We start from the raw sequence: 25,843 nt of genomic DNA, 5'->3' as shown, positions 1-25,843 counted from the left end.
ATGTGCCAATCAGGAAATTCTAATTGATTAAGCATCTGCAGTTTTCTGTCTTAAAAAGGTGTTTCCTCCTTTTGGAAGTATGATTTTTTTTGTGTAGTCTCATGCAATTTCTGTTGTGTGTGTGGTGGGGGGGGTAGGGAAAATGCTGGGATGTTTTTGGCCACAGATATTCATAGATATGTCACAGTCTACTCAAACATTTCAAAGTAATCTTTGCTGAATCATACATAATTCATTGTCTCACATTGTAATGTGGATAGGCGAAATGAGGTTTTGCGCTTTTGTTTGTATATCAGTATACCTAATTCTTGTTTTCGAGATGATTGCTCATTTCCATAGTCTAGTCATGAAAGTATTTGTAGATTTTCCATTTCTAAGGAATTGTAATCAGAGATGCACAGAGCTCTAAAATATCATTTACCTTGCAATGTCCAATTATAATTTTCATACCTATCCAACAGCTTCCACTTATTCTTGATGAATTCATAATTTCCAGCTATAGTAAATTAATTAATAATGATTGTGTGGATATCCAGATTCTATTTGGTGGCCCTCTTTTAACTAAATAAGGATACTTCATTATGCATGCTTTTTCTTTCATTTATGTACTATAATTTTCAGCTGTTTTGGACAAATATTGGTGGAGTGCCTAATAATATCTGTTACTTTTAATAGCCCATGGAGCTTTTAAATATTTCCCTTAATGGGCACGAGTGGTATGATATTGGGCCAAATATATGCAAACAAATACAGCAATACTACGGTAGACTTGAACTTTACAGTTTGTGTTGATTAGGGACAAGACTTTCAATTTTTTGTTGTAATTGGCCATCAGGCTGAAAGCTACCTTAACACAGTGCTTGTTTTAATAAGCTATTCCTATGATAGACCATAAAATATTGGAGATGAATTAGGCTATTCAGCCCATCAAGTTTGCTCTGCCACTCCATCGTGGCTCAAAGTTCAAGTTCAAAGTATGTTGATTACCAAAGTATACACCCTTGAGATTCATCTCCTTACAGGCAGTCACAAAACAAAGAAACCCAATAGAACTTATTGGAAGAAAGACTGTCAAACAAGCATTTTGCAAAAAAAAGAGCAAATTGTGCCAGCAATATACAAAAGCAAATAATGTTCAGAGCTAAAGTTCAAGAAAGTGAGTTCACAGCCACAAAGTCAGTCATTACTGCAGCTGGTCCAGCAGCCCATTTGTTGCAGGTCACAGCCTCAGTTCAGCGCAGAAATGAGTAAACCTCGCCAAGCAGCGAGCTGAACACAGGCCCATCGCTCACCTCAGGCCCTGCACCCCAACCTTTTCAACTGGCCATACATCGGCTGGTTTCTTTTTTCTCAGACCTGGGCTCTGCTGCTTTGATATGCTCTCTGGCCCAGCCCCTGATGCCTTGATCTGACCTGTGCTCGGCCTTTTTCAGTCTCACCCGGTGCTTAAATCAGCCAAACGTTAGCTCATTCCTCGCTTTGAGGCCTGGTCGTAGACTATGCCTCACCTTGCCTTGGAACGGCCACTTTTAATCAGCTCCAAGTCCACTCCGGCATCGGTCAAACCTTAGCTCATTCCTCGCTCTCTGCACCTTCTGATTTTTAAATTTTCTCCCCATTTAGAAAATAGTCCATGCCCTTATTCCTTGTGCCAAAGTGCACTACCATACACTTCCCTACATTATATTCTGTCTGCTTTGGAGAATCCTGCATGGGGACTCCCAAGTTCCTTTCCACTTCAGACTTTTGAATTTTCTGCCTGCTTAGGAAATAGTCTACTTTTTTATTCCTGCTGCCAAAGTGCATGACTGTACACTTCCTGACGCTATATTCCATCTGCCACTTCTTTCCCCATTCCCCAATCTGTGCAAGTCCTTCTGCAGCCACACCCTTCTTCCTCAACACTGCCTGCCCCACTACCTATTTTAGTATCATCATTAAACCTCACGTCAAAGCCATCGATTCCTTAACCCAAATCATTGACATACAGCGTGAAAAGAAGCGGTCCCAACACTGGCCCCTGCAGCACACCAATAGTCACTAGCAGGTAACTAGAAAAGGCTCCCTTTATTGCCACTCTGTCTCCTGCCAGTCAGCCATTCTTTCATCCATGCTTGTACCTTTCCTTTAATACCACGGGTTCTTATTAAGCAGCCTTGTGTGGCATCTTGTTAAAGGCCTTCCGAAAATCCAAGTAAGCAACATCCACTGACTCTCCTTTGTCTATCCTGCTTGTTGTTTTCTCAAAGAATTCTAACAGATTTGTCAGGCTAGATTTCTCCTTTAGAAAGCCATTCTGATTTTGGCCTATTTTACACTGTGATTCCAAGTACCTCCAAAACTTCATCCTTAATGATGGACTCCAACATCTTCCCAAACACAGAAGTCAGGCTAACTGGCCTCGAATTTCCTTTTGCAAACATGAGGAAATCTGCAGATGCTGGAAATTCAAGCAACACACACACAAAGTGCTGGTGGAACACAGCAGGCCAGGCAGCATCTATAGGAAGAAGCACAGTCGACGTTTTGGGCCGAGCCCCTTCGTCAGGACTAACTGAAAGGAAAGATAGTAAGAGATTTGAAAGGGGGAGGGGAGATCCGAAATGACAGGAGAAGACAAGAGTGGGGGGGGGGGGGGGAATGAAGCCAAGAGTTCGAAAGTTGATTGGCAAAAGGGATACACAGCTGGAGAAGGGAAAGGATCATGGGATGGGAGGACTAGGGAGAAAGAAACAGGGAGGGGAGCATCAGAGGGAGATGGAGAGCAGGCAAGGAGTGATTGTGAGAGGTGCAGAGAGAGAGAGAAAAAAAGAGGGAATAATAAATAAATACAGTTGGTCTTCCTTATCTGCAGGGGATTGGTTCCAGGACCCCTCGCGGATAAGAAAATTTGCGGATGCTCAAGACCCTTATTCAACCTGTCACCATGCGGTGGATCTTAGGACCCAGCAGAACCCCAGACCTTATTTAACCTGTCTCAGCGCGGTGGACGTTAGGACCCAGCGGCAGAGATCTGAATCCGCAGTGTTTCTGTTTGCGAAAATAATCATGAACACCATTGAAAATAAAGTGGAAATAATAAAGTGATTGGAAAGAGGTGAAATGCCATTGGTCATTGGAAAAGCGTTAGGCTACGTCGGTCAATGATCGGAACAATTTAAAAGGATAAAGTTGAGAAAGGCTCTGCCCCGATGAAAGCTACAATTATCACTAAGCAACGCAGTGGTTTAATTATTGGGTTTTGGGTTTTTGATTCTCCACATCAACCCAGCATGGTGGAGAGCACATTCGGGAGCGGTCTGTCCCGCGTCCCAAGAACTTCAGTTCCTGAGCTCGGCGCTCAAATATACGTTCTTAATGTTTTATATGCATAAAAAGGTAAAATATATACTATATACTAAGACAATTGCTTGACTAACTGATGCTAAGAAATACCAGATGTACCTGTTCCAACTTACTTAGTAAGAGAACTTACAATTTTTTTCGATCCCGATCCACGATAACCTACACACATCCTCCCGTATACTTTAAATCATCTCTAGATTACTTATAATCCCTAATACAATGTAAATGCTATGTAAAATGGTTGTTATACTGCATTGTTTATGGACTAATGACAAGAAAAAAAAGTCTGTACTTGCTCGAACAGCAAGTGCTGGAAGAGCACTTCCGGTTTTCGCGATTCGAGGTTGGTTGAATTCACACATGCAGAATTTGCGGATAGGGAGGGTTAGCTGTAAATAAATGAATGAATGGATGGATGTATAGATAGACAAATTAGGGTTGGGGTAAGAAGGGGAGGAGGGGCATTAACAGAAGTTAGAGAAATCAATGTTCATGCCATCAGGTTGGAAGCTACCCAGACAGAATATAAGGTGCTGTTCCTCCAACCTGATGGCATGAACATTGATTTCTCTAACTTACATTAATGCCCCCCTCCCCTTCTTACCCCATCCCTTATTTACAAATGTTTGTATTTATTTATTTGTTTGTTTTGTTTATTAATTATTCCCTCTTTTTTCTTTCTCTCTCTGCCCCTCTCACAATCACTCCTTGCCTGTTCTCCATCTCTCTCTGGTGCTCTCCTCCCCCTTTCTTTCTCCCTAGGCCTCCCATCCCATGATCCTCTCCCTTCTCCAACACTGTTTCCCTTTTGCCAATCAACTTTCGAGCTCTTGGCTTCATTCCTCTGCCTCCTGTCTTCTCCTATCATTTCGGATCTCCCCCTCCCCCTCCCACTTTCAAATCTCTTACTATCTTTTCTTTCAGTTAGTCCTAACAAAGGGTCTCAGCCCGAAACATCGACTGTGCTTCTTCCTATAGATGCTGCTTGGCCTGCTGTGTTCCACCAGCATTTTGTGTGTGTTACTATAATTTCCTTTCTTCGGCCTTCTTCACTTTTTAAAGAATGGAGTTATATTTTCAATTTTCCATTCCTCAGGAACCATTCCAGAATCTAGCAGTTCTTGAAAGATCATTACTAATGTCTCCACAATCTCTTCAGCTCCCTCTTTACAAACTCTAGGGTGTAGTCCATCTGACAAAGGTAACTTACCTGCTTACCTTGGGGCTTTTCAGCTTACCAAACACCTTTTTCTTAGTAATAGCAATGACACTCACTTCTACCCCCTAGCACTTGCATTTCTGGCATTCTGCTGGTGTCCGCCACAGTGAATACTGGCACAGAATACTAATCAAGTCCGTTCAGCATTTCTTTGTCCCTCTTTGCAGTTTCTCTAGCATCATTTTCCAGCAGTCTGATATCCACTCTCATCTCTCCTTTCTTCTTTATATATCAGAAAAAACCTTTTTTGTATCCTCTTTCATATTATTGGCTTGCTTCCCCTCATATTTTATCTTTTCTTTCTGTGGCTTTTTAGTTTCCTTCTGTTGGTTTTTAAAAGCTTCCCAATCTTTGACCTTCACACTAATTTTTGCTATATTATATGCCCTTTTCTGATATTGTGCTGTCTTTGACTTCCCTTGTCAGTCATGATTGTCACATCCCCCATTTAGCGAACTTCTTCATCTTTGGGATGTATCTTTCCTGTGCCTTGTGAATCATGAGTGAATCATCAGAAACATCAGTTTTGTTGTTCTGCCATTATTCTTTATAATGTCCTCTTCCAATTCATTTTGTCCAGCTCTTCTGTCGTGCCTCTGTAATTTCCTTCATTCCACTGTAATACTAATATATATGATTTTAATTCTGCTTCTCAAATTGCAGGGTAAATTCTGTCATATTATGATCACTGCTCCCCAAGGGTTTCTTTACCTTAAGCTCCTATCAAATCTGAGTCATTACGTAGCAGCCAATCCAGAATTGCCGTTCCCTTAGTGGGCTCAATCTCAAACTGCTCTAAAAAGACATCTCGTAAGCATCTTACAAATTCCTTCCCTTGGAATCAGGCACCAACCTGATTTTCCCAATCTACCTCCATATTGAAATTCCTCATGATCATCGCAACATTGCCCTTTACATGCTACTATTCAGAGGCCTGCATATAATTCCCATTAGGGTCCTTTTACCTTTACAGTTTCTTAACTCTACCCACAAGGATTTTGCATGTCCTGGTCTTATGTCACCCCTTTCTAATGATTTGATTTCATTTTTTTTCTAACAGCCATCCTTCCCCTCTGCATACTTGTCTATCCTTTTGATATAATGTGTATGCTTGTAAGTTAAGCTCCCAACTATGATCTTCTTACAGCCACACTCAGAGATGCCAATGTCATACCTGTCAATTTGTATCTGTGTCACAAGATAATCTACCTTATTTTCTATACTGTGCTTACTCAAGTATACCATCTTCATTCCTGTATTCATCAGCCTTTTGGATTTTGGTCCACTGTTACACTTTAACATATCCCACTGACTGCAATTTTGCCCTATCATCTGCCTGTCCTTCCTCACAGTCTCACTACACATTGCATCTACTGCCCCATCTTCAGCCCTATCACTTTGGTTCCCATCCCCCTGCTAAATTAATTTAAACCTTCACAACAACTCTCGGAAACCTGCCAGCAAAGATATTGATCCCTCTGGAATTCAGGTGTAATCCGTCCTTTTTACAGGTCATACCATCCCCAGAGGAGATTCCAATAATCCAGAAATCTGAGACCCTGCCCCCTGTACCAGTTCTTCAGCTACTCATTCATCTGCCATAATCTTCCTATTATTACCCTCACTGGTACATGGCACAGTCACCAATTCAGAGATTACTACCCTGGAGGTCCTGTTTTTCAGCTTTCTACCTAGCCCCCTGTATTCTCTCTTATGGATCTCCTTCCTTTTCCTAGCTATATTGTGGATACCACCATGCACCACAACATCCAGCTGTTCACCCTCTAGAGTGCTGTGGTTCCAATTCGAGACATCCCTGACTCTGACCCTGACACCTGGGAGGCAACATACCATATGGGTGTCTCTTTCACGTCCACAGAATCTGCTTTCTTCTTCTCTAATTGTAGAATCCACTATCACTATGAGCTCTTCTCTCTCCACCGTCCTCCCCTTCCCCAAGCCACAGAACCACACACTGTGCCAGAGAGCTGGTCACTGTGGCTTCCCCCAGTAGATCATCTTCCCAACAGTATCCAAAGCAGTGTACTTAATATTGAGGGTAACAAGTACAGGAGTACTCTGCACTGGCTGCCTATTCCCTTTCCCTCTCCTGACAGTCATCCAGGTACCTGTCTTCTGCAACTTAGAGGTAACTACTGCCCTATAGCTGCTATCTATTATCTTATTTTCCCATATAAGCCAAAGATAATGCAGCTGCAGCTCCAGTTGCTTAACACATTCTCTCAGAAGCTGCAGCTTGATGCACTTCGTGAAGTTGTCGTTATCAGAGAGACTGGAGGTCTCCCAAATTTCCCACACCTCACACAAGGAACATACCTCTAACTCCGGGCCCATTCTCTGTACACTAGCTATGTAGTAACAGAAACAAAACCTTACTAGAAACTTCCTTACTTACTTAGAACTGTGCTTGCCCAAGCCTGTTGAACCAAATTCAGACCACTCTTACACTGTCTTAATCTAACTGTGGCCACTCTGCTTACACATCCTTTCTTTTTATTGGCCCCATGCTGATTGCCATCCACTAAATATACGCCAAAAGCCCCTGAGCTCTTTTAAACCTTGCTCTGTGTTCTAGTCTGAATGGCGCATACTTCTAATCCAGTTTTATGTCAAACTTGCTCACAGTCATTCACATCAGGGTAAAATCTGTCTCAACGTTATGCTAGTTTAATAAGCTATTCATATCTCCTATTCTGAATAGAGCATACTTCTAATCCTGTTTTATGCACAAGCACACTCAGTCACTTACGTCAAATGTGGTTACCAAACTTCATTGATAAGGAGACTACCCAATCATCTTTAATTTGGCTGGCCACATTGCTCTCACTTTATGAAGCCAGGCACCAAAAAAGAGCTCTCAGTTTGTATTCAAGCTTCCACAAATAACAATGATAGAAGTTATGTTTTCATAATGCTGGCTAAGGAATAAACGTTGCTTTGGACACATGGAATGATGCTTCCTTTCCTCTTTGAATGGTATTTTATATGCAATTGAGTGAGTAGTTGGACCTTGGTTTCATGTTTTAATCCAAAAGATCAACGGATGATCAGCTTGGCTCGTGTGTCTGGGTGGGATTATGCTCACTGGTTGAGAGGTGACAAGTCCAGCCACTGAGCCATGCTGACAATGAAGCTTGGATTTCTGGAAATATCCCCTTTCTTAAACTAGGGAAAGTTCAGAAGTTCAATCCATACAGACTGGATTAAGATATACACTCATGAAAGTGTTTGAGATTCAGATAAAGTGAGAAGGAATATAGGAGAGAGGGTAGAGAGCACCAGACAGGTTTGGATTACAGGTAGAACAAACCAAACATTTAAATAGCCACCTCGGTGTAATCTTACAGTGTGAGTATCTAATAACTTGAGAGTAGTAATAATAAACTGCTCCCAGAAGTAGAGAAATTGTCCATCGTAAGACAAGCGCCTTGCATGTATGATGTAGAACTTGAGCACTTTGTTGTGTTTGTGTATGGTCTTTGAATCATTCTGAGCCTTTAAGTTATGATGATGGTTATCATTGCAAAAATTTGTTCTCCTGTTTGCACGTAGATTGGAGAGTTGATGATGAAACTTTTGTACAATCATGCAGCTAGTCAGAAAATAAAAATGGATAAATTCACAAGTAGATTTCACTACTGGGTTTTCAAGTACATTGTAAAATTATTAGATCACCAAATCTGATGGAAATCTTGTGTTAGTCTTGGCTTACAGTGCATGGACATAGTGAAAGAAATGTTTTCCATAATTGTATTTACTCAATGTTTGACTAACAGTGCTGTTTGTTGCTGCATTCAGAGATGTGAGAATGTTAAGTGTGTTCACTGATTATTGTACAGGCGATGCACAGCATTTCCAGCCAGGAAGTTAGAAGTATCTGAAGTGAGTGATGAACTGTGACAGTGAGACTTACTGCTGTCAAGGGAGGGGAAGAGCCTGATTTCAGTCACACTTTGATTGCAGGCATATGAATAAGTATGCTTTTATGGATGATATTGTTATTTAATGCTGATAAACATTCTGTGCTGTTATTTGTTAGTGTGATCGTTGCGTAAGCATGTAGTATGTGTTATTTCATACCCAACTCTGAAGGAGTTCAAGGGAAAAAAAATTCCAGAATTGAGTTTGGAATTTATACACTGGACTGAATGGAATCAAAAGTTGCCAGTGGATGTTGTATCACTGACCAAGATGTTGCTTTCTTTTGAGCCACCATAGAGAAATGAAGATGCACTCCAGCCCTACCTCACATTTCCTACTATTGGTTTGTTAAAAGCCTATGGTAAAACACTAGCACAACGGCTGTAAGATTTTAACTTTTTTTTTTACAGAGGTTATAGGTTTTCCCAAAGGGTCATTGAATAGAGTGGTTTATTGAGTCACCAAAAATTGATAACAAGCATACTCACCACAATATAATCAAGCAAGCCAGATGAGCACCCAATACGAGATATTGTACCTAGTGATGGATTACTCAGATAAACAGTGAACAGTGAGCTGTTTCACCAGTGGCCTTTGAAGCTGATCAAAGTGGTACATGAATACTATCTTAAAGGATCCGTGTCAGAATGCTCTTGATTCCTCCCCACCCCCCCACCTGCACCTTATTTCAAGAGGCTACCACTATCCTAATTATCTCAGTGTATTGGTAAACCATCACAAACAAAATGTGTAACCCTGTCAAAATTTACTTGATCAGTAGATTATGACCCTTCTTCAATCTCCAGTTCCATCAGCTCTCATTATATTAACGTCAGTAGTTGAGGACTATTGTATCGCTTTAAAAATTATAATATAAGGTTTTCCTTTTTTTTTAATTGTACTCCAACTAGCATGAACATTGAAAAGCACAGTGCAGGAATAGGCCTTTCAGCCCATCATGTTTGTGTTAAGAATGATGTCAAATCAAGCTAAGCCCTACTGTCTATACACAATCTGCATCCCTCTATTCCCACCACATTCACGTGCCTGTCTAAAAGCCTCTCGAATACTACTGTCATATCTGTTTCCATTAGCAACCCCAGCAGCACACTCCAGGCACTTTATAAAAAATTATGCCACATACTTCTCCTTTGAGCATTCCTCCTTAAAATCATGACCATTGTTATTTAACATTTCTATGCTGGGTAAGAGATTGTGTATATCTACCCTATATTTGCCTCCCTTAATTTTAAACCTATCAAGCATCTGCTCAGCCTCCGACACTCCAGAGAAAACAATCCAAGTTTGTCTAACTTCTCCTTGTAGCTAGTATCCTCTAATCCACGAAGTATCCTGGTAAACCTCTTCTGAACCTTTTTCAAACCCTTCCTCATCCTTCCTGTAATGCATTAACCAGAATTGTACACGGTGCTCCAGGTGATTTGTTTATTTGTCCAGATGAGGTGTAACTTTTACCTGGATCACAGCTGAGTTTTTGTGTGCTCGACCAAAGACCTTCCTGTTGAAACTTTGACATAAATGAATGCTGTCTAAACCCCCTCGTGTTCTGCCGTCTCTCGCATAATTTTCTTTCCATTCATTACACCTCAACCATTAATATTAAATCATGTAGTTAATGATTTTGTGTAAAGAGTGTCATAGCCTATCAAATCATTCAGCTGCCAGCTGAACCATAACCTAACTTTAAATGTATGAATGAGGTTGTACCTACCTCAAAGTCTCGATGATCATTTCCAGATTTCAGATGAACAGCATGTATTACATGATAAATGGGGGGGGGGGGGAACCTGCGGAAACTAGAATTCTCATACTAAAACACAAAATGCTGAAAAGATTCTAAATGGACAAATGGTCTTTGATGTACAGAGATAACGGTTTCTGTTACCACGGATGCCACCTAATCTCAGTATTTCCAGCAGTTTCTGATTTTGTATTATATATTATTGTTCTGCAATTTAGCTAATCTACATAGGCTTCAGTGGGATGACTAGGACTTCAGCATGCAGTGGGATCACTTGTATAAATATTTACTCATAGTAAAGCGGTGGTATAAAACCTTTGGCTCTTCGAACATCTACAATATTCATTTGAAATATGTTTCAAAATAAACGAGCGTAATTTGAAATAAAGGATATTGGCAGCATGGTTCTTGGAAGTTCAGTAAATGTACATAATTATCATCAAAGTTCAAGATTACTGTGGATATTTTGTCAACACCAGCTGATTTGAAACATTGAAATGTATTGGAATTCTGAAATAAATATAGAAAATGCTGGAAGCACTCCTCAGATCAGTGAGAATCTGTGGGAAGAGGAACAGTTATGTTTCAAGTGTGCATTCCTTCTTCAAAACTGATGCACCTGCAGTTTTAACTGATTTGCTTTCCACAGTTACTGTCTGATCTGCTGAGTGTTTCCAGCTGACTTCTATGAAATGATTCATCTCAGAATTTCTGGAAACACATTTCTGGAAAATTTGCTGTCACAGTTTAAATTTAAAACTGGTTTTGAAATCCTGGGCAGTTTAAATGTTCAAGCAAGTGCAGAATATACTTTCACAATACAATAGCCAAAATGATTTACTCTGTGTGTGGGTGTGTGTGTGTGTGTGTGTGTGTGTGTTAATATTCTACCTGTAAAGTCTTAAATTGAATGCAGACCTAGGGAGGCAAACTAATCAATTACTTTTCCTTGTTCTTTCAAAAAGAAAATCATGATTTGAAGCAACACAGCAGGCCAGGCAACATCTATAGGGAGAAGCACTGTCGACATTTCGGGCCGAGACCCTTCGTCAGAACTAACTGAAAGGAAAGATAGTAAGAGATTTGAAAGTAGGAGGGGGGAGGGGAAAATGCGAAATGATAGAAGACCGGAGGGGTGTGTTGCTTTAATTTCCAGCATCTGCAGATTTCCACGTGATTGATCATGATTTGAACCCCAGTTTGAAAATATTCACAAAAGACAGCAGTTGTGATTCAGTTTTGATTAAGATTTCTTGAAAAAGAAATATAAATGGTGTAGACTGTAAATTTGAAGGTTAAGTACAGATTATTCAGCTCCCAAATTGATTGGGAAATGGCAATCAGACCTGACAGGTAGAATGCAGTATTGTAGTGACTTGTAGATATTTTAATTGGATGTAGATAAACTGCCAAAGGGAGAAAGCAACATCATGGTAATCCTTTAAGGATTGTTTTCCAGAATTGGAAGTATTTTTTAAAACAAAAGGATTTGATCTTGAGCTATCAAATGTCACGGTGTGGTGTGAAGATTTAACTTGCCAGTTGAAAGCAGCTTCTGTTGTGCCGGTTGTTGTTTGGCCCACCTGAAGGAGGCAGCAGTAGCTTTTTCTCATTGGCTGGCTTTCGCTCCACAGCACCAGCTTCCGGTTCTGGGCACCTCAAAGGTATAAGGACAACATGTGCAAAAGACTGTCTCTCTCTCTCACTTCAAGCTGAGTTTGCAACTGGTGCTGAAGTACCATTGGGAAAGTGTACTGCAGATAGGGGGGCCCCAAGTGCATACTTAGCTAAGTACCTATTTGTTGATTGTTTAGTTTTGTAGTTGTGTAACTTGGGGAAACTTAATGAAGTACCTATTGAGTTAAAAGTTACTGAATGTTCAGTACCATAATTTTTGTAACTTATCATACAAAAATCATTTAACGTTCAAAGTTCATAATAAATTTATTATCCATGTAGATATAATTCACCATATACTGCCGTTGGCGCGTGGCCTAGTGGGCAAGGCATCAGACTAGTAACCTGAAGGTCACTGGTTTGAGCCTCAGCTGAGGCAGCGTGTTTGTGTCCTTGAGCAGGGCACTTAACAACACATTGCTCTGCGACATCACCGGTGCCAAGCTGCATGGGTCCTAGTGCCCTTCCCTTGGACAGCATCGGTGGCGTGGAGAGGGGAAGGCCTGCAGCTTGGGCAACTGCCGGTCTCCCATACAACCCTGCCCAGGCCTGCGCCCTGGAAACTCCAGGCGCAGATCCATGGTCCCTTGAGACCGAGGGATGCCACCACCATACTGCCCTGAAATTCACTTTCTTGCAGAAATTCACACAAAGAAATGCAATAAAATCTGTGAAGTACTACAACACAAGTGCCTGTAAACAGTTAAAAAATAAATATAAATTATATATAAAACATATAAAAAGTTAAACACTGAAATAATAATCATTTGAAATCACATTCAACTTGTGTAGAGTACCGTAAATTCCGGTGTATAAGCCGACCCAGAGTATAAACCAAACCCCCCTTTTCAAGGTTAAAAAATGGACTTTTTCATGTTACCTTTGTATAAGGTGACCCCTTTTGTAGAGGTTTTTGATTTAACCAGAAAAGATAACACTTGCCGGTACTCAGCTTTCCCGGATCCGGAACCTGGAAATTTTGTTAACCAGTACCTGCTAACAAAAATAACCCTACACATTGTAGAGCATTATCAGCGAATTCTTAATAAATAAATCAGGGAGGGAAGTTTTGGATTAAGTTCCCAATGGTAAAAAATCCTCTGAAATGTAACCCCCTGTGAAACCATTTAGCATCCATCATAACCTCGTTAAAACATAACACGGGGTAGTGGGATCAGTACATGTACTCAATATTGAGTTTGTGACCACCACGTACAAAAGATTAAAACAAATGCGATATGATGCTGGTTTCAAGCTGAAGGTTGCTAATTTTGCTAAAGGAACGAATAATTCTGCAGCTGCTAAGAAGTTTAGTGTGAACAAGAAACAAGTGAGAGAGTGGAGAAAGGCAGAGGACACGCTGAGGGAAATGCCAAAGACAAAATGTGCACACCACGGGAAAACATGGCAGTGGCCAGAACTCGAAGAAAAAGATTTAGAGTGAGTGAATCACAGCAATCGTCTGGATATATTGTTACCAGAGAAATGATTCGAGTTCAAGCATTGAAATGGGCTGAAAAACGCCATGAGGTCAACGAAAATTTCAAAGCTACACAAAGTTCATGCACCCAATTTATGAATTGACATGATCTTGTGTTAAGACAAAGACTGCTCATAAAATTCCCGCGGGGTGTTGTTTACGTTCAAGAACACTGCTGGATGGATGAAGCAGGTTGCATGAAGAAGTTAAAGAGGTATGGTGTCAACGTCCCGAAAGTTTCAGGAAGGAAAAGTCACTAATTGTCTGGGACATGTTCAAAGCGCACTTGTCAGGTAAGACAAAAACAACATTGAAAGCTGAAAATACGGACATTGCAGTCATCCCCGGTGGTTTGATGTCCGTGCTCCAGCCATTAGATGTGAGTTTAAACAAAACATTCAAAGAATTCATGCGTCGACAGTGGAACAAATTTGACTCAAAAACAGCCGATAAATACGACCTGTCTTCCGTGTATTTGTTTTTTTCCAAAGTTGGCACCCTGTGTATAAGCCGACCCCCTAATTTTAGGACCAAAATTTAGGGCCAGATTCTTGGCTTATACACTGGAATTTACGGTAACTAAAATTAAGTTGGCAAAGTTTATTGAAAAACAATTTTATTGGCCATCACCAAAATGTAAAGCTGAGAGGCCAGGTATAAAGTGCATCTGCTTCCATTCTACTCCGGAGATTAGTCTGCTCCCGGACACTGTTGAGTATCACAGTGCTGTGCTGCTCAGGTGCATTTCAGTTGAGCCACCTGTACTTTTCATATTTCCATGCAGATTTGTGGATTACGCTGTCACATTCACCAAAGATGTCTGGTGCTGTTTTAAGTTGTTTTCACTGGAGCTGTTATCAAACAAAGACTGTTGCTCAGCCACATAAGGAGATATGGGGACTAGTGACATCAGCTTCCAGTCTGTAAGCCTGCTGTTCTCCTTTGCCCCATCCAGCTCCATCTATCTCTCCGATCACTTACCAGCCCCTGTCTCTAATTTCCCCTTTCCTCACCGGGCTCAAAATGCCTGTCATCCCCCACTTCACCAGGTTCCACCTATCACTTTAACTAGCCTCTGTTTCATCCTTCCTTCTCATCACTTTATACTGACTGATTTTCCTTGATGCTCTCAATCCCAACATAGGGCCCAGATCTGAAAAGTCAGCCATCCTTCTGTCTCACAGAGGAATTCCGTTCTCACCCTTATTGTCCCTGTAACTTAATCTTCATGCATTGCCATTGACTTTTCCCCAGATTCTACCATCCACCTACACTCCAGGGGCATTTTACAGTGGAAAATTAACCTACCAACTTGTACATCTTTGCAAAGTGGATGGAAACAAGAACAGTATGCACAATCAGAAGGGGAGCTTGAATATTACACATCAACAGCACCAGAGGTCAGGATTGAACCTAGATAGCTGGTTCTTTAAGGAGCATTTCTACTGGTTGTGTCACTGTGCCACTCTCGAGGGCAAGCCCAAGGAGATGTAGGAATGTCAACATTGAGGGTTTCTTAACCAATTATCTTACTTCATAATTATATTCACAGGGGAAAGAAATAGTTCATGTGAAAGCTCAAGCCAATCATTTGTACTGCGTCTGTAGGAGCAAATGTTAAATCCAGAATTAGTTTAATTTATTCTTTACTTACACAGATACAAAACACCATAAAAGGAATAGAGACATGAGAGCTTGCTAATTCTGGAACCTGGAGCAACAAACAGTGTGCTGGGGGAACTCAGCCGATCATGCAGCGTCTTTAGGAGGAGATGAACTGTTAACGTTTCAGGCCAAAACCCTGCATCAGGACCATAAAAGGAACTCTGAAAATCCATCCTTGCAAAGAGTGGGAGTTAATTGCTGCAGCTGAAAATGTGAAATTGCAGGTTAATTCATGAAAAGTTTTTGTATTCACGTGTTTATTTGACGAACAGGAAAAGAAAGAGTTTCCAACTGTTCACAAAGAATATTTCCAGAGTAACAAATAAATGTTATTTGGGTTGGGGAATTCTATTCCCTCAGCAAGGGTTCCAACATGGAGATTGCCTCCTTAGCATAGGTATTAGGTTTCATCCGTGCAACGCCAGAAACAGTTTTTTTAAGCGTTAGGACCCACCCTGACTGACCGGCTGCCTAAGCTGTTATTTAAATAAACACACCCCTTCCAACCTCACCGACTGCATCTGGTGCTCCCAATGTCGCCTCCTCTTTGTTGGCAAGACCACAAAGCACAGACTGGATGACCTCAAATACGAGAGAGTGTCCATTTAATGTGAGAGGTGCAAAGCTTAAAGGAGATGCACAGGGCAAGTTAACTTTTTACAGGTAGAGCGGTGGGTGCCTAAAACGAGTTGCCTAGGCTTGTGGTGGAATCAGATGAGATATTGGCATTGAAGTGGATTATAGGCAAGTGAGTATGCAGGGAACGGTGGGGTGGGGGGGTGTGGAATGTGTAAAGGCAGAAGTGACTTAGTTTGACATTGTGTGACTTCAGCTTCCTGTATATTTATTGGCACTGCCTTAGTGCAGAAGGTTTAGATTAGGCAGAATTTGTTAGATGTTTGAATTCTGGTCACAGTATGTGGACAGGCTGACTAGGGGAGAGGCCGTACTGGATCTAGTACTAGCCAACAAATCTGGTTAGGTGACAGTTCTATGGATTACTTGGTCGGTCCTTTTTAAAGCATTTTGTTACATCTGCTTTGGACACAGTGAACACAACTCCTTGACATTTACTATAGACTTGATATATTTTTGGAACAAACAGTACGAAAAAGCACTTAATGGGGGAAGGGCAAATTATGATGTTATTAGATAAGACCTTGAGAGCATAAATTTGTCCCAATACATCATAAATGGTGTTTGTAAGGAAATGGACAGTGGAACTATAGAGGTTATTTTAGGAGCAGTGGCATTGGGTTTTCAATAGGTTTGTCCCATTGAGGCACGGAAAGGATGGTGACGTTGAAGAACCATGGTTGACAAGAGACTTGGAAGGTCTAGTCAAGAGGAAGAAAGAACCTTACTTAGGGTTTAGGAAGCAACGATCAAAGCAGTTATAAGATGTTATAACGTAAACAGGAAGGAGCTGAAGAAGGGACAGAAAGAGGCATAAGAAGGCCTTGATGTGTAGGATAAAGGGACACTCTTGGTGTTATACACCACATGAATAACATGAGGATGACTAGAGTAAGAGTCGAGCTGATCAGGAATAAAAGAGGAAATGTGCCTGGAGCTGGAGATAACAGGGGAGGTCCTTAACTTTGCTTCAGTGGTGGTGGCATCCATTAGTCTCGCGAGACCACAGATCTGCACCTGGAGGAAGGTCTTGCTTCAATCTGTGTTGGTAGAGCAGCGTCTGTTGTGGCTGTAGAGGCCCACACGGGAGTGACAGTTTTGGCTGCAGTGACTGCACTTGAAGGCACTGTCCTCCGGTGTTGTCTTGGTGCTGGTTTTTCAGCGAGTATAGTTTTCTTCAGCAGCAAGCCTCAGCTTCTCTTCTCTTTTTAGACCTCTCGACATTCATGTTCAATGACTTCATGTCTCTCTTGCAGACATCTTGAAACGAAGGTGGGGCCGCCCTTGTGCTCTCTTGCCGGAGGCCAGTTCCCTGTACAACAGGTTTTTTGGGATCCTCCCGTCTGACATGTGGTGTACGTGGCCCAGCCAGCAGAGATGGCGTTGTTGGAGCAGGGTGTAGAGGCTAGGTATCTGGGCACGGGCCAGGACCTCATTGTTGGTGACTCGGTCTGTCCACTTGATGTCCAGGATGTGTCTCAGGCTGCGAAGGTGGAAGGTGTTGAGACGCTGCTCTTGTCTGGAGTAGAGGTTCCAGGTCTCGCTGCCATAAAGCAGTGTGGTGAGGACACAGGCCCCGTAGGCTGCAACCTTGGTGTCTGTCATCCCAAAGAGGGTTTTGGGAGAGAGTTCTCCCAAACTCTGTTGTCAATCTAGTGAATGTTGAGGCTGCTCATCCGATCTGTCTGTTGATCTCGGTGTCTAGGGAGGGACTGTCCGTGCTGGTGGACCCAAGGCATGTAAACTCGTGAACTACCTCCAGCTCGTAGTTGTTGATGGTAATGGCAGGGGGGTGCTCAACACCTGGGCCCAACACGTTGGTCTTCAGCCTGATGGTCAAGCTGAAGTCCTGACAGGCTTGTGAGTAGCTGTCCATGAGGCGTTGCAGTTGCTCTTCAGAGTGTGTTGCCAATGCCACGTCGTCTGCAAACAACATGTCCCTGATGAGTACTTCACAAACCTTGATTTTCGCCCTCAGCCAAGACAGACTGAACAGTCTCCAGTCTGATCTGGTGTGGAGGTAGACACCATCAGTTGACGTTCCAAAAGGCGTGCTTCAGCATGACTGTGAAGAAGATGCCGAACAAGGTGGGGACAAGCACGCGGCCTCTGAAGAAGAGCCGTCAAACTGAGTGATGCCCTTCATGTCTGTGTGGAATGTCTGAGCTATCCTGAGGAGCCTCGGGGGACAGCCAGTCCTTCCGAGGATTTTGAACAGGCCGTCTCTGCTTACAAGGTCGAAGGCCTTCGTGAGGTCAATGAAAGTGACGTAGAGTGGTTGTCTTTGCTCTCTGCATTTCTCTTGTAGCTGCCGAAGAGAGAAGGATCATGTCGATTGCTTCAGTATTCAACGGTAAAAAGGATCTTCTCTATGAGGTCATCATAGAACAGGTTAATATGCTGAGCATGTTGATATTAAGAAAATGGATGTGCTGAAACCTTTGTAAAATTATGATAGATGAGTCACCAGGGCTGGGTGGGATATACCCCAGGCTACTACGGGAAGCAATGATCTTTGCATCCTCACTGGCCACAAGAGTAGTACAGAAGATTAGAAAGTGGCAAATGTTCTTCCTTTTTTCAAGAAAAATAACAGCGATAATCCTGGAAATTTGGCTGTGTGGATTCAGAATTTGTACAGTCGACGCTTCAGGCCAAAACCCTTCGGCAGTAAAATTTTCACTTCATTATAGGGAGGATGTGAAAGCTTTCCCTATAATTTAAAGATTTATATAATATGAAGATTTACCAGGATGCTGCCTGGATTAGAGAGCGTGTCTTATGAGGAAAAGTTGAGTGACCTAGGGCTTTGCTCTTTGGAGCGAAGGAGCATGACAGCTTACTAGATAGATGTGTATAACATAATAAGAGGCATAGATAAAGTGGACAGCCAGTACCTTTCTCCCAGGGCGGAACTGGCTAATACGAGAGGGTATAATATTAAGGTGATTGGAGGAAAGCACAGGGGAGGATGTCAGTGCAACACTCTGCTGGGGTGGTGTGAGAGGCAGATTTTTTAAAAACTAAGACACGCCTAGGCACAGCAATGAAATTAAAAAGGGAGGGCTGTGCAGGAGTCTTAGATCCAAGCAGATGATTGGTGTCAGTGTTTTTATGGTTAATTACACAAACTTATCCGTGCTATGGGGCAGCAGCTCTGCTAGCTTTGCCTCTGTGCATACTCCACTTACTCAATTGCTCAGATAGGTGTACTTGCCAAACTGTCTTTGAAGTACATTAGTGAAGTATAAATTAAACAAGCATAGAGTTATAAAGCATGGAAACAGGATGTTGAGTTTGTTAACAGTCCCATCTCTTTGAAAGCAAATCTAATCAGTTTCCCTAGTCCTCTTGCAGCCCACTGTAAGTTTTTCCACTTTCAAATATTTATCCAGTTTCTTTTTTAAAGTGTTTTGTTGCCTCTGCTTTCACCTGCCTTTTCCGTGGTGCATTCCAGATTGTAACTGCTCATTGTGTAAAGAAATTTACCCTTGGCCTTTTCTTTCACAAAACGTAACAGGAAATGCAACCCCATCCTCATCCTTAATATCGAGTCCTGATTCAGAATAGGAGATTCCAAGCTTTACACCAGAGATTTCAGTACTAAAATTGGTAGTACCAGTGGAGAGATGCCTGTCAAGCTGCCATGTTTTGGGCAAGATCTTAAGCCAGGGACTTTCCTGCCCTGTCAGGTGGCCATTAATAATCACATTGTGCTTTTGAGAAGTCAAATAAGGAAGTTCTTCCTGCCCTTTTTAATTCAATGATCATCAGCTACCTAATTTAAATCAGATGGATTTGCCATTGTGGCCCAGGCAAAATTTCCAATCTTGGAGACGGACTCCTAGTTTAGTGGCACATTGGCCTGCTGTTGCAGGGCATCGCCAGATGCAAGTGAACAGCTGCCTCAGGGAAGGAGTTTGGCAATTGGCAAGACTCTGCCTTCAGACTCCCTTACTGCCTCTGTCAACATTAAAGAGATTTTGATGGCCGACTAACTTGTAGATCACCATACAAATCTTAGTTAATACAAAACTCACACTTGATTTTATCTATGCAAATAACCATGTAAATTGTGTTGTTCCTGAATGCTGCTGTAATTTTTATACCACTGCTTCTCCAGACCACTACTCCAGCTTATTAGGATCTTCTGCTGACCAGATAATTGATCCTTCTCTCTGCCCCTGGCTCGGAGCTCTTCCTTACAATAGTAATAATTCTTATTCTTTTTTTAATCAGTTCTGTACCATTATGCATTAGTTCTTTTGGTTCTGGTTTTCCTGGCTAACCTATGTCAATGGCTGTGGCCCAAGGCTACAGGTAACATTACCTCATTATTATTCTTGCAAACACCACACAGAACATAAATTATACAAAACAGTGAAAAGGGAAAAATGACTGTAGGGTTAAAATGAAAGGTATTAGTGCAAAAAAAAGGCACATAGAAGCTAGCCTTGTAGTCATGCAAGAGGGGATCTGTCATGTTCTATTGATAAGGTAGGATTAGTATTGTGCAGGTCAGTTCAAGAAAAGTTGTAGGCAGTTATTTTTTTTGAAACTTGAAACACTTGCAGATAAATTAATTAAAATAAGTTAGTTTAAATTATATATTTGCCATCTGCCTGGAAGCTCTCCCTTCCTGTAAATTTTATTGGGGCTGTTGTATTTATGACAGATTTAGCTAACAGGCCCATTTTTTTTCACTCTGGAACCTGAGGCTTTTGCAGAAGTTCTCATTGCTCAGTGCTACCGTGCAGTACTTATGATGATGATGAGTGGCGTTGAAGAAGATGTCTAGCTGACTTAACTGAGATTTCTGCAAAGAAGCGATGTATTGGCACCCAGGTGGCAATGTGCAAATTGGCTTCTGAGCTTCTTATAAAGCAATATTGACTATTTTCCAGTGGTACTTTGTTGGCAGGTTTCTGGAGACCTCATTGACAAAGCTGGCATCTATTTCCCATCCCAAATTGCCCTTGAGAAGATAGAAGTGAACAGGTTACTAGGCACTTTGATTATCTTTAAATGTTCATGATGTTCATCTGGAGTTGTGTATAGGTCAGACCAGGTTAAGATATCAGACAATGAATGTTTTGCTTAACTGGTCATCTAAGATCAGTATTGTTTTTCATCTTCCAGATGTTTACTGAAGAGTGTTTGATGGCTCTGGGCCTACACTAGATGGACTTCCAAAGAAGAACGAGAGAGGGAGGGGATCACATTGAAATCTACCAGATATTGAAAGGTCTGGATAGAGTGGATGTGGAAAGAATTATTAGGAGAATCCAGAATCCAAGAGCTAACAAAATGAAGGGATGTCCCTTTAAAGCTGAGTTGAGGAGGAGTTTCTTCAACCAGAGGCTATTTTTTCCTGTGGGATTCATTGCCGCACAGGACTGTGAAGGCCAAGTCATTAAGGCAGAGGTTTTTGATTGGTAAAGGGAATTAAGAGTTATAGAAACAGAAACAGCCTTAATTCAATGGTGTTGCATACTTGTAGGGTTGAATAGCCTAATTCTGCTCCTATCTCTTATGGTTTTAAATTTCCTAGCTGCTATTTGAACTTGTGTCTCCAGATTGTTACTTCAGGTAAGTAACTACCCTTCCACCTTTGTGGCCAGTTCTGAAAGGTGCTGTATAGATACAGGTTCCTCATTTTAGTAAATATTTCAATGTTTGAGCAGAGCTTTAAGCTCTCAAAGAGACAGTGTAACTCTAAGACTTTACCAGGAATTGACTAAAGACTCTGTGCATGAGTGTGCATAAATCACAGTGAAAAACATTTAGTTAATGCTGTGTCAGTTTTTAGCACACTTATGCCTAAATCACTTAGGAGCGAACAAAATGGTGGTGCAGCTCCAAGTCCAGGTACAGTCTGCCCTAAGGAGCAATTTAGCAAAGAAAAGTCAATCAATTAAGCAGTCTCCCAGGTGCAAGATTTTGTGGGCTTCCCAAGATCAATTCACAGGATCAGGAAGGTTATTAATGGGTGGTGACTAGAACAATATATTATCCAAGGTATTTTAAATTTGGAAAAGAGGTTAAATTTAATGGGGGATTTGTGGTTATTTTTATACAGGTAGATCAGAAGATTAATTGATACCTTCAAACATTGTTGTGTATAGTTAATGAGCTGCCTCTGCTACAAATGTGGTGAAAGAGAAACTGCTTGGCCTTGTACTTGGTATCAGGCTTCGATCTGCTTACTATGGGAACACCTGATTCTGATGGGACTTCAGTTGCTTAATTTTTCTTGCAACTGCATTGTATATTTCCTCATGATATAGAAAATTACCCTTTAATTCAGTACTGGCTCTAGAGCAATCCCAATTCTCTCTTAAAATTTCATGTAACTTACTTAACTCACAGACCCACCAACTACCCCCAGATTCTCCCACTCACCTCCACACTAGGGGTAATTTACAGAGGCCAGTTTCTCTATTGATGAGCACATCTTCAGGATAAAAACAAGAAATACTGGAAATGCTCAGCAGGTGAAACAGCTTCCATGGAAAGGATAACAATTTTCTGAGGAAACTTGGGGTTAGACATCATTTGTGAGGTGGAGAGAAATTGTCCCATGTTTCAGGTTGATACCCTGAATCAGAACTGCTATGGGGCTTCAACCCAAAATGTCGGCATTCCCTCTCCTTCCACAGATGCTACTCAAACCACTGAGTTCCTCCAGCAGATTCCAGCATCTGCAGTCTTTCATATCTCCATGGACAAGGAAAACATTTAACATTTCTGGTCTGGGGCTGGCTCTTCTTGTATGTTGGGATGTGGGAGGTACTCGGAAATCCACAAGGTTATCACGAATGTGCACACCAACACTCTGATTGGGGTGTTTTAGTTACAAAGAGAGACTTGATAGGCTGGGATCATTCTCACTGGAGTGCAGGAGGCTGAGAGGCGACTTTACTGAGGTTTATAAAATTTCGAGAAGCCAAGGTAGAAAGTCAATTTTTTTCTGAGGGTAGGGGAGTATGTAACTAGAGGACGCAGGTTAGGGTAAGAGGGGAAGGACTTAAAGGGGAACTGAGGGGCATGTTATTCATGTGGTGGGTGGTGGGTATATGGATCAAGCTACCAGAAGAAGTGTTGGTGGCAGGTACTGTTAAAATATTTAAGAGATATTTGGACAACTGTATGGATGTGAAAGGGTAAGTGGGATTACTAGAGATGGGCATCGCAGTAAGCATGAGCAAGTCAGGGGAAGAGTCTCTTCCTGTGCTGTATGACTCTCAATTTTACCAGATGTTCTCTACCGTGTCATTTCTTTTCAGGAGGGACTTTATTGACATGGATATGACTTTGGCCTATTTTTATTACTGTGTATTAACTATGCAGCATCAGGTAGAAATACTTAGCCAAGATCCCTCCATTGTGCTTGAGAACATTGAACACAATTTTAATTCTTCTTAAAGCCCATTGTCATACTCTACACTAAATTTTTTACCGTCTCTGTGGTTGAAAAGGTAACATTCCCTTCTTTAAGTCAGTAGTTTGGGCATTTACATTTTTAGAACATTGCTAAACCCCTCTAGATATATCACAAGAATAATACTGAGGTAATTTGACACTGGGGACTTCAGGACTGATAAGTACAGGTTACTGTAAGAGGTACTTTGTGAAGAGTATCTTCTGACAAGGGAGAGAGATTGAGTGGGAGAAAAATTACAAGCTGTATGATTGAGGATTACAGGTTTGGCTGGAGATTGGATTTGAAGGTGACCCATACATTTTACCTTGTGCATCTTCAACAAGTTAGCACTTTTATTCTTTTCATTAAATGTTGGTGGATTTTCAACACATTACTGGTGCAGGAGTCCAGAACTAGGAATGATGAAAAGACGTATGAAGTTTGCATTGTTTTCTTACACTCAACCTTGCCCATTCTCTGTGTTGTTTCCTTCTTTCACCCTCTGTTGCTTACTCTCTCATATGTTTTCCTCATTTATATTTTCATTCACTTGCATCCTTCCTCTCTCCTGCACACTCATAGAATGTATAGTTCATAGGACAGTCCAGCACAGTTCAGCCCACAGAGCCCGTGCTGACCGGATATTTGCATTAATAACCTGTACCTAATAAAGTGGCCACTGCGTGTATGTATCTTATAACTTTATATATAGTATTACTATCAGGTATGTTCCATCAGCCTGCAACACTTCAGGAAAAAAAAACCTTATCGGTACACTCTCCAATCCAGGCTACATCGTGATGAATCTCTACTGCACCCTCTCCAAAGCCTCCACATCCTTCCTGTAATAGGGCAACCAGACTGCAATTAGTACTCCAAATGTGGCCTGATCAAAACTTGATAGAGCTGCATCTTGACATTTGCTGCCTGTTTTAGTCGTCTTGTTCTCTTTTGCCTTGTCTTGGTTTCTATGCCCATCCCAGATGCAGATGGCCATCAGTTCCGACTCCAGCAGAAGGTTCTTACCTCAGGTTTTGAAGAGCCATTTCCCAGTTACGACAGAGAGTGTGTGCTTCCCTAATGATCAGGTTGTCAGAATCTAGCAGCCAGTAAAAAGCCACCCCCGCCTCTGTGCTTGGAGGACATTCATTTGTGTGATTTATGCTTGTGCTGCACCACGAGATTGATGAATTACTGGAAAATAAATTGAGAGCCTATAAATAGTTAGAGACCTAACCCAGGAGATTACTTTTCCCCTTTCTCTCCTTGAATCAGAATTAGATTTATTATCGCTGATTTATGATCTGAAATTTGTTGTTATACGATAGCAGTAGAGTACAAAGACATTAAAATATATATATTGCAAAAATAAATAAATAGTTTGAAAAATGGAATAATGAGATCGTGTTTATGCTACACAGACCTTTCAGAAGGGAAGAATGTGTTCCTAAATCATTGAGTGCAGGTCTGTAGACTCCGATACCTTCTCCCTAATGGCAGTAATGAGAAAAGGGCATGGTCTGGATAGTGAGGGCCTTAATCGTGGATGCTCTTTCTTGCAGCACCTCTTATTGAAAATGTCCTGAATAGCGGGGAATCTTGTCCCTGTATTGGAGCTGGCTGAGTCTGAAACCCTCTGCAGCCACGTGTGCTCTGGAGACTCCATAGCATTGCGATGCAAGCAGTCAGATTACTCTCCACTGTACATCTATAAAAACTTGTAAGAGTCTTTGGTAACATACCAAATCCCTCGAAACTTCTAATGAAGAACAGCCAGTGCTGTACCTCCTTAATGTGCTGGACTCAGGACAGATCCTTGGAGATCTTGACACCCAGGAACTAAAAGCTGCTCACCCATTACACTGCTGACCCCTTATTGAGGGCTGGTGTTTGTTCTCCTGATGTTCCTTCCTGACATCCTCAATCAGTTCCTTGGTCTTACTGACATTGAGTCCAAAGCTGTTATTGTGGCCAGTTGCCTTTAACTCCGTGATCGATCTGTCTCACCCCTGAAAGCCTCCACATCACCATCTGAGATTCTATCAATCTCAGTGGTATCATTGGTGAATTTGAGTCGCTCTACCACATAGCATTAGGGTAGAGCGAATAGATCATGTAGACTTGAGGTGCACTTGTATTGATAGCAAGAAGGAGAAGATCCACACTGGCTGTGCTATCCCAATGAGTAAGTCGAAGAAGATTCAGTTGCAGAGGAAGATACGGAGACCCAGGTTTTGAAACATTGTTATTAGTACTGAGAGACTGATGGATAAACAGTAGCCTGACAGATGTCTTGTAGAATCTTGGTGCTCCAAAGCGGAGTGGAGAGCCTGTAAGAGTGCATTTGCTGTAAACCTGTGAGACAGAGATCACAGGACCACTGGATGTTGTGAGGATTCATACAACTGTAGTGTTATTCTCCATTTCAAAGTGTGCATGAAAGGCATTTAGCTGCTCAGGAAGTGAAGCATCACTGCTATTTATGCTGTTAGATTTGCATTATAGGAAGTAATGACGTGCAAACCCTGCCACAGCTGTCATGCATCCGATTCTGTCTCTAGCTTCGCTTAGTTGCTTTTTCGGTCTCAATGGCTTCAGTAGCTTGTGTCTGAACTTCTTGTAAGGTTCTGGGTCACCAGCCTTGGGCCTAACAAATATAGCCCTCAGCAGGCTGCAAATCTCCTGGCTCTGGTT

At 41.7% G+C, this 25,843-nt stretch overlaps 1 protein-coding gene across 2 annotated transcripts in view; it reads left to right on the top strand.

Moving 5' to 3' along the window:
• ctdp1 (CTD (carboxy-terminal domain, RNA polymerase II, polypeptide A) phosphatase, subunit 1) overlaps positions 1 to 25,843 on the top strand; it is a 324,193-nt gene that overhangs the window by 150,400 nt on the left and 147,950 nt on the right. The window contains exon 12 of one of the 2 annotated variants that reach the window (XM_059972536.1): positions 2,855 to 3,254. The exons of the other annotated variant lie outside the window; for it this stretch is intronic. Within the exon in view, the coding sequence (XP_059828519.1) occupies positions 2,855 to 2,884 (30 nt within the window). The 3' untranslated portion in view covers positions 2,885 to 3,254. Of the gene's footprint in view, positions 1 to 2,854; positions 3,255 to 25,843 lie in introns of those variants that run through there. 2 annotated transcript variants of the gene reach the window in all.

Source organism: Hypanus sabinus, chromosome 1 (assembly GCF_030144855.1).
Source record: "Hypanus sabinus isolate sHypSab1 chromosome 1, sHypSab1.hap1, whole genome shotgun sequence".
Lineage (NCBI taxonomy): Eukaryota > Metazoa > Chordata > Chondrichthyes > Myliobatiformes > Dasyatidae > Hypanus > Hypanus sabinus.
Note: the sequence above shows the minus strand (reverse complement) of the source record. Positions and strands in the feature narration are given on the sequence as shown.